The sequence below is a fragment of the Scardinius erythrophthalmus genome, assembly GCF_964197995.2.
Source record: "Scardinius erythrophthalmus genome assembly, chromosome: 2".
NCBI lineage: Eukaryota > Metazoa > Chordata > Actinopteri > Cypriniformes > Leuciscidae > Scardinius > Scardinius erythrophthalmus.
The window spans coordinates 70,647,357-70,657,356 of NC_138222.1; the positions used below are offsets into that span (position 1 = coordinate 70,647,357).

Here is a 10,000-nt window from a genome sequence, read left to right on the forward strand (position 1 = left end):
GCCGCGGTTAGGACACACAGCGGACACACAGCGGACACACACCGCCGCGGCTAGGACACACAGCGGACACACAGCGCCGCGGTTAGGACACACAGCGGACACACAGCGGACACACAGCGCCGCGGTTAGGACACACAGCGGACACACAGCGGACACACACCGCCGCGGCTAGGACACACAGCGGACACACACCGCCGCGGTTAGGACACACAGCGGACACACAGCGGACACACACCGCCGCGGTTAGGACACACAGCGGACACACAGCGGACACACAGCGCCGCGGTTAGGACACACAGCGGACACACAGCGGACACACACCGCCGCGGTTAGGACACACAGCGGACACACAGCGCCGCGGCTAGGACACACAGCGGACACACACCGCCGCGGCTAGGACACACAGCGGACACACAGCGCCGCGGCTAGGACACACAGCGGACACACACCGCCGCGGTTAGGACACACAGCGGACACACAGCGGACACACACCGCCGCGGTTAGGACACACAGCGGACACACAGCGGACACACAGCGCCACGGCTAGGACACACAGCGGACACACACCGCCGCGGTTAGGACACACAGCGGACACACAGCGCCACGGCTAGGACACACAGCGGACACACACCGCCGCGGTTAGGACACACAGCGGACACACAGCGCCGCGGCTAGGACACACAGCGGACACACACCGCCGCGGTTAGGACACACAGCGGACACACAGCGCCGCGGCTAGGACACACAGCGGACACACAGCGGACACACAGCGGACACACACCGCCGCGGTTAGGACACACAGCGGACACACAGCGCCGCGGCTAGGACACACAGCGGACACACAGCGGACACACAGCGGACACACACCGCCGCGGTTAGGACACACAGCGGACACACAGCGCCGCGGCTAGGACACACAGCGGACACACAGCGGACACACAGCGCCACGGCTAGGACACACAGCGGACACACAGCGCCGCGGCTAGGACACACAGCGGACACACAGCGCCACGGCTAGGACACACAGCGGACACACAGCGCCACGGCTAGGACACACAGCGGACACACAGCGGACACACACCGCCGCGGTTAGGACACACAGCGGACACACAGCGCCACGGCTAGGACACACAGCGGACACACAGCGCCGCGGCTAGGACACACACCGGACACACAGCGCCGCGGCTAGGACACACAGCGGACACACACCGCCGCGGCTAGGACACACAGCGGACACACAGCGCCGCGGCTAGGACACACAGCGGACACACAGCGCCGCGGCTAGGACACACAGCGGACACACAGCGCCGCGGCTAGGACACACAGCGGACACACAGCGCCGCGGCTAGGACACACAGCGGACACACAGCGCCGCGGCTAGGACACACAGCGCCGCGGCTAGGACACACAGCGGACACACAGCGCCGCGGCTAGGACACACAGCGCCGCAGCTAGGACACACAGCGCCGCGGCTAGGACACACAGCGGACACACAGCGCCGCGGCTAGGACACACACCGGACACACAGCGCCGCGGCTAGGACACACAGCGGACACACAGCGCCGCGGCTAGGACACACAGCGGACACACAGCGCCGCGGCTAGGACACACAGCGGACACACAGCGCCGCGGCTAGGACACACAGCGGACACACAGCGCCGCGGCTAGGACACACAGCGGACACAGCGCCGCGGCTAGGACACACAGCGGACACACAGCGCCGCGGCTAGGACACACAGCGCCGCGGCTAGGACACACACCGGACACACAGCGCCGCGGCTAGGACAGCTCTCACCTGGACATCCGTTAGCATCAGCAATGTGCGGCCGGTGTGCGAACCCCTTCTGTGTGTGTGTGTGTGTGTGTGTGTGTGTGTGTGTGAACCCTTTCCTTGAAGCCCGGTTAGACTGTTTAGTGTGATCATGTGACCTTCTCTGTAAGTGTTTAGTGTGGTCATGTGACCTTCTCTGTAAGTGTTTAGTGTGGTCATGTGACCTTCTCTGTAAGTGTTTAGTGTGGTCATGTGACCTTCTCTGTAAGTGTTTAGTGTGGTCATGTGACCTTCTCTGTAAGTGTTTAGTGTGGTCATGTGACCTTCTCTGTAAGTGTTTAGTGTGGTCATGTGACCTTCCTTGACTGCGCTGAGCTCGCGCGCTCGAGCTGTTCCTGGAGTCTCTGCTGACGAAAGCCTGTCACGTCACACAGTCACGCAACGCCAAGACCATGACCACGTCACACCTGTACGTCACGCACGTCACATGACCGCTGTCTGTAGAGCACGCACTTCATTTACGTGTGTGTGTGTGTGTGTGTGTGTGTGTGTGTGTGTGTGTGTGTGTGCAGAAAGCAGTGCATTGAGCTGGAGCAGCAGTTCGACTTCCTGAAGGATCTGGTGGCGTCGGTGCCGGACATGCAGGGAGAGGGAGACGAGAACCACACGGACACCGCAGACAAGATCCCGCGCAGGTCACACACACACACACACACACACACACACACACACACACACACACTCTCTCTCCACGTCTACAGTCACTGCATGAGCACGGGCGAGTCTCGCTGCTGTGTGTGATGGTATCCAGCGGTGCTCCACAAGTAATGAGAGTGGTGTAATCGGATTACTTTCTGAAGTATCGAGTAATGCATTACCTCTACACCCACATATCTCCGTCACCCGTGGCTCCCCTGCGCCGCTCTCCTCCAGAAACAGAGGCTTATTATTACAAAGAAAACAAGCACGTCGAGGTGAGGGCAATCCCGTAACGCATTACTTTTAAAGTTACTTCACTGACACGCATCTGAGTTTGTCTGAGTTACTGTACGTACGTGTTCTCCGCGAACTAACATCCTCTTGCTCCAGTCGAATATCTCAGCATTCTTACATCACTTTACATTACTTGAGAAGTTACTGAAGATAAGTCTTGTTTAAAAAAATAAAATAAAATAAATTTTGCTTATGCTCCAAAAAAACAATAAAATAAAATAAATAAAAAACGAATAAACGTAATGTGACGCATGTTTGTCAATAATGATTTAAACGGGTCCGATTTCATGGCGTAGTTTATTAATAATTATTTGAATGTATGTGATGTAAGGGTTAATGCCAGACGAGGTGTCCATTATCAGGTATTAATGAGGCGTGAACCGTCCGACGCGCAGCGGATACCTGATATCCATTAATACCTGACAATGGACACCTCGAAGGGCATTAACCCGCTTATACCATGGTCACTTACGAAAGAAAGAAATATTTAATCAATTAATAATACTTTAATGTGTTTTAGAGTAAAGATCGTGAGGGTTTTTATGTATTAAGTCGGGCGCACTATTTAATATCTCCCGTACACAGGCGTGGCCACAGCGACCCGACCGCAGCAGCTGATCAGTGAGTTTGAGCCAGCGCAGTCATTAGAGCTGTCATCAGGCAAACTGACGGGACGCCTTTCCTAGCTGTACATTATCACTTTTTAATGGACACCCTGCAGCCAATCAGAATCCAGTATTCATCCAGACCATGGTTTAATTTATTGTAATCACCATATTTCATATTATAATCAGCATGAGCTGTGAAGACGATGTGTTCAGTGAAGAGTTTCAGCTTGGTAAAACATGACTAGCAGTGAGAAGCACTACGGTAACACTACAGTACAGGTCAGGGGTCATCAGTGAACAGTACGGGTCAGGGGTCGTTAGTGAACAGTACGGGTCAGGGGTCATCAGTGAACAGTAAGGGTCAGGGGTCATCAGTGAACAGTAAGGGTCAGGGGTCATCAGTGAACAGTAGAGGTCAGGGGTCATCAGTGAACAGTAAGGGTCAGGGGTCGTTAGTGAACAGTACGGGTCAGGGGTCATCAGTGAACAGTAAGGGTCAGGGGTCATCAGTGAACAGTACAGGTCAGGGGTCATCAGTGAACAGTAAGGGTCAGGGGTCATCAGTGAACAGTAAGGGTCAGGGGTCATCAGTGAACAGTACAGGTCAGGGGTCATCAGTGAACAGTAAGGGTCAGGGGTCGTTAGTGAACAGTACGGGTCAGGGGTCATCAGTGAACAGTAAGGGTCAGGGGTCATCAGTGAACAGTACAGGTCAGGGGTCATCAGTGAACAGTAAGGGTCAGGGGTCATCAGTGAACAGTACAGGTCAGGGGTCATCAGTGAACAGTAAGGGTCAGGGGTCGTTAGTGAACAGTACGGGTCAGGGGTCATCAGTGAACAGTAAGGGTCAGGGGTCATCAGTGAACAGTAAGGGTCAGGGGTCATCAGTGAACAGTAAGGGTCAGGGGTCATCAGTGAACAGTAAGGGTCAGGGGTCGTTAGTGAACAGTACGGGTCAGGGGTCATCAGTGAACAGTACAGGTCAGGGGTCATCAGTGAACAGTAAGGGTCAGGGGTCATCAGTGAACAGTAAGGGTCAGGGGTCATCAGTGAACAGTAAGGGTCAGGGGTCGTTAGTGAACAGTACGGGTCAGGGGTCATCAGTGAACAGTACAGGTCAGGGGTCATCAGTGAACAGTAAGGGTCAGGGGTCATCAGTGAACAGTAAGGGTCAGGGGTCATCAGTGAACAGTAAGGGTCAGGGGTCATCAGTGAACAGTACAGGTCAGGGGTCATCAGTGAACAGTAAGGGTCAGGGGTCGTTAGTGAACAGTACGGGTCAGGGGTCATCAGTGAACAGTAAGGGTCAGGGGTCGTTAGTGAACAGTACGGGTCAGGGGTCATCAGTGAACAGTACGGGTCAGGGGTCATCAGTGAACAGTAAGGGTCAGGGGTAGTTAGTGAACAGTAAGGGTCAGGGGTCATCAGTGAACAGTACAGGTCAGGGGTCATCAGTGAACAGTAAGGGTCAGGGGTCGTTAGTGAACAGTACGGGTCAGGGGTCATCAGTGAACAGTAAGGGTCAGGGGTCATCAGTGAACAGTAAGGGTCAGGGGTCATCAGTGAACAGTAAGGGTCAGGGGTCATCAGTGAACAGTAAGGGTCAGGGGTCGTTAGTGAACAGTACGGGTCAGGGGTCATCAGTGAACAGTACAGGTCAGGGGTCATCAGTGAACAGTAAGGGTCAGGGGTCATCAGTGAACAGTAAGGGTCAGGGGTCATCAGTGAACAGTAAGGGTCAGGGGTCATCAGTGAACAGTACAGGTCAGGGGTCATCAGTGAACAGTAAGGGTCAGGGGTCGTTAGTGAACAGTACGGGTCAGGGGTCATCAGTGAACAGTACGGGTCAGGGGTCATCAGTGAACAGTACGGGTCAGGGGTCATCAGTGAACAGTAAGGGTCAGGGGTCATCAGTGAACAGTAAGGGTCAGGGGTCATCAGTGAACAGTAAGGGTCAGGGGTCATCAGTGAACAGTAAGGGTCAGGGGTCGTCAGTGAACAGTACGGGTCAGGGGTCATCAGTGAACAGTAAGGGTCAGGGGTCATCAGTGAACAGTAAGGGTCAGGGGTCATCAGTGAACAGTAAGGGTCAGGGGTCATCAGTGAACAGTAAGGGTCAGGGGTCATCAGTGAACAGTAAGGGTCAGGGGTCATCAGTGAACAGTACAGGTCAGGGGTCATCAGTGAACAGTAAGGGTCAGGGGTCGTTAGTGAACAGTACGGGTCAGGGGTCATCAGTGAACAGTACGGGTCAGGGGTCATCAGTGAACAGTAAGGGTCAGGGGTCATCAGTGAACAGTAAGGGTCAGGGGTCATCAGTGAACAGTACAGGTCAGGGGTCATCAGTGAACAGTAAGGGTCAGGGGTCATCAGTGAACAGTAAGGGTCAGGGGTCATCAGTGAACAGTAAGGGTCAGGGGTCATCAGTGAACAGTACAGGTCAGGGGTCATCAGTGAACAGTAAGGGTCAGGGGTCATCAGTGAACAGTAAGGGTCAGGGGTCATCAGTGAACTGGCGTCACTGCGCTGACATGTAAGGGCTAATCCCGCGAGGCGTCTCAGTAACCAGGAACTGTTGAGATACATCACTACAGGCTGGTGTGTGTGTGTGTGTGTGTGTGTGTGTGTGTGTGTTATAACAGTTATGCAGTGCTAGGGTCTGATGTGTGTGTGTGTGTGTGTGTGTGTGTGTTATAACAGTTATGCAGTGCTAGGGTCTGGTGTGTGTGTGTGTGTGTGTGTGTGTGTGTGTGTGTGTTATAACAGTTATGCAGTGCTAGGGTCTGATGTGTGTGTGTGTGTGTGTGTGTGTGTTATAACAGTTATGCAGTGCTAGGGTCTGATGTGTGTGTGTGTGTGTGTGTGTGTGTGTGTGTGTGTTATAACAGTTCTGCAGTGCTAGGGTCTGATGTGTGTGTGTGTGTGTGTGTGTGTGTGTGTGTTATAACAGTTCTGCAGTGCTAGGGTCTGATGTGTGTGTGTGTGTGTGTGTGTGTGTGTGTGTTCTGTCCCCCAGAGGCCGGAAGATCGGCTCGGGCCGGAAGAATGGCGGAGCGGGAGCCAAGGGCAAAGACAAGAAACTCTCAGGCACAGAATCAGAGCAAGAGGTACGCTGTCCCACAATGCACTGCTTCATCACAGCACTCAACATCTAGGAGTGTGTCACGCCCTCATCATCTGGAGTGTGTGATGATATAGTGCCATTATCAACATCCGGGAGAGTTTATTTGAGTTTCGCTTTAAACTGATTTAGGCTGGTTCTTTAATTAATCTTCTTTATTTAAGAAGATCCTCTAAGCTTTCACTTATTTTTCATTCCTTGTTTTAAAGGATTTGTTGTGGCGTGACGGGAACTAAAAAAGTGTTTACAATGTTTTGTTTTATTTATTTTACACCTATGTGTGCACGTGTTAATCAGATGTGATGCGACTGATGTCCCAGTGCGCTCTGCCCTGGTGTGTGTTACTCCCAGTGCTCATGTTTGACTTGTGCAGGTCATGTGACAGCACTGGAAGTTCTGAGCAATTATTATTATATGTATATAGTAGAATTATATTCCACGTGTGTGTGTGTGTGTGTGTGTTCAGGATGATTCGGAGGACAGTGAGACGGAAGGAGACGAGGACGAGGACACGTCTCAGACCAGCACAAACACACAGCCCGGCTCCTTCTACCACAGGTATTACACCACCACACTGTAATACTGAACAGCACAGCTCATCCAGCTCTAATGATGCTCTACTATGGGCCTCGCTCAGAGCAGCCGTCGAGCGGCGCAGAGATGCTAACGGGACTTCGACACGCTCGCGTGTGTTCTACACTGGTGGTTAAGCTGGGAAAGCCCACAGCTGGAACTGGTCAGATGAGCTGGATGAGGACTGACTCAGGCCGTCTCGATGGAATTAAATAATATACGGTGAATTTAAGCGATCAGACGTTAGCGAAGGAGGCGGCGGGAACCGGCAAACGTTAAACGTAGCTTTAATAGTAAAATAAACACAACGAAGAAGACGAGGGCATATCTCGCGCTTCATTCCTGTGATCACCTCCGCGGGACTCCAGACGTTAGCATTAGCTCTATTCCTGTGATCTCTTCCGCGGGACTCCCGATGTTAGCATTAGCTCTATTTCTGTGATCTCCTCCGCGGGACTCCAGACGTTAGCATTAGCTCCATTCCTGTGATCTCCTCCGCGGGACTCCAGACGTTAGCATTAGCTCTATTCCTGTGATCACCTCCGCGGGACTCCAGACGTTAACATTAGCTCTATTCCTGTGATCTCCTCCGCGGGACTCCAGACGTTAACATTAGCTCTATTCCTGTGATCTCCTCCGCGGGACTCCAGACGTTAGCATTAGCTCTATTCCTGTGATCTCCTCTGCGGGACTCCAGACGTTAGCATTAGCTCTATTCCTGTGATCTCCTCCGCGGGACTCCAGACGTTAGCATTAGCTCTATTCCTGTGATCACCTCCGCGGGACTCCAGACGTTAACATTAGCTCTATTCCTGTGATCTCCTCCTCAGGACTCCAGACGTTAGCATTAGCTCTATTCCTGTGATCTCCTCCGCGGGACTCCAGACGTTAGCATTAGCTCTATTCCTGTGATCTCCTCCGCGGGACTCCAGACGTTAGCATTAGCTCCATTCCTGTGATCTCCTCCGCGGGACTCCAGACGTTAGCATTAGCTCTATTCCTGTGATCACCTCCACGGGACTCCAGACGTTAACATTAGCTCTATTCCTGTGATCTCCTCCGCGGGACTCCAGACGTTAGCATTAGCTCTATTCCTGTGATCTCCTCCGCGGGACTCCAGACGTTAGCATTAGCTCTATTCCTGTGATCTCCTCCGCGGGACTCCAGACGTTAGCATTAGCTCTATTCCTGTGATCACCTCCGCGGGACTCCAGACGTTAGCATTAGCTCTATTCCTGTGATCTCCTCCGCGGGACTCCAGACGTTAGCATTAGCTCTATTCCTGTGATCACCTCCGCGGGACTCCAGACGTTAACATTAGCTCTATTCCTGTGATCTCCTCCTCAGGACTCCAGACTTTAGCATTAGCTCCATTCCTGTGATCTCCTCCGCGGGACTCCAGACGTTAGCATTAGCTCTATTCCTGTGATCTCCTCCTCAGGACTCCAGACGTTAGCATTAGCTCTATTCCTGTGATCTCCTCCGCGGGACTCCAGACGTTAGCATTAGCTCTATTCCTGTGATCTCCTCCGCGGGACTCCAGATGTTAGCATTAGCTCTATTCCTGTGATCACCTCCGCGGGACTCCAGACGTTAACATTAGCTCTATTCCTGTGATCTCCTCCGCGGGACTCCAGACGTTAGCATTAGCTCTATTCCTGTGATCTCCTCTGCGGGACTCCAGACGTTAGCATTAGCTCTATTCCTGTGATCTCCTCCGCGGGACTCCAGACGTTAGCATTAGCTCCATTCCTGTGATCTCCTCCGCGGGACTCCAGACGTTAGCATTAGCTCTATTCCTGTGATCTCCGCGGGACTCCAGACGTTAGCATTAGCTCTATTCCTGTGATCTCCTCCGCGGGACTCCAGATGTTAGCATTAGCTCTATTCCTGTGATCTCCTCCGCGGGACTCCCGACGTTAGCATTAGCTCTATTCCTGTGATCTCCGCGGGACTCCAGACGTTAGCATTAGCTCTATTCCTGTGATCTCCTCCGCGGGACTCCAGACGTTAGCATTAGCTCTATTCCTGTGATCTCCTCCGCGGGACTCCAGACGTTAGCATTAGCTCCATTCCTGTGATCTCCTCCGCGGGACTCCAGACGTTAGCATTAGCTCCATTCCTGTGATCTCCTCCGCGGGACTCCAGACGTTAGCATTAGCTCCATTCCTGTGATCTCCTCCGCGGGACTCCAGACGTTAGCATTAGCTCTATTCCTGTGATCTCCTCCGCGGGACTCCAGACGTAAGCATTAGCTCTATTCCTGTGATCTCCTCCGCGGGACTCCAGACGTTAGCATTAGCTCTATTCCTGTGATCTCCTCCGCGGGACTCCAGACGTTAGCATTAGCTCTATTCCTGTGATCTCCTCCGCGGGACTCCAGACGTTAGCATTAGCTCTATTCCTGTGATCTCCTCCGCGGGACTCCAGACGTAAGCATTAGCTCTATTCCTGTGATCTCCTCCGCGGGACTCCAGACGTTAGCATTAGCTAACCGAACTGGTAATCGTTAAAGTGCAAGCGATACCCAGCTGTCCTCATGAACATGGCTTCTGGAGACGACACTCCCATGATCCCTCGCTCCCTCATCTGCTGCGCCTCTAGTGGCCAAACGTGCACACTGCGCCTTCAGTGTTTCCACAGTCATCTATGCCGACGCATTTTGAAAATTATTTACAGGACCATTTAACCTGTTCGAATCACGCCCATGATTTGTATTGTTATCCTTGTGTGTGTGTGTGTGTGTTCACAGCGAGTGCCAAACCCTTAGCGAGGGTCGTATCACTCCGGTGAAGAAACACATTATTTAACATTTAAAAACGCAACATGTTTCAGAGCATGTTTACACTTTAACTTTACATTTTCACAGTTTATGCATGTGTTTGAAAACATGCCTGTTTAGTGTGTGTGTGTGTGTGTGTGTGTGTGTGTGTG

General features: G+C 52.8%; 1 protein-coding gene across 1 annotated transcript in view; it reads left to right on the forward strand.

Annotated features, from left to right (window-relative positions):
• The window catches only part of drap1 (DR1-associated protein 1 (negative cofactor 2 alpha)), a 16,476-nt gene that overhangs the window by 5,723 nt on the left and 753 nt on the right, over positions 1 to 10,000 (forward strand). The window contains exons 3-6 of the mRNA XM_081356956.1: positions 2,147 to 2,240; positions 2,344 to 2,466; positions 6,389 to 6,479; positions 6,960 to 7,051. Of these exons, the coding sequence (XP_081213082.1) occupies positions 2,147 to 2,240; positions 2,344 to 2,466; positions 6,389 to 6,479; positions 6,960 to 7,051 (400 nt within the window). The remainder of the gene's footprint in view (positions 1 to 2,146; positions 2,241 to 2,343; positions 2,467 to 6,388; positions 6,480 to 6,959; positions 7,052 to 10,000) is intronic.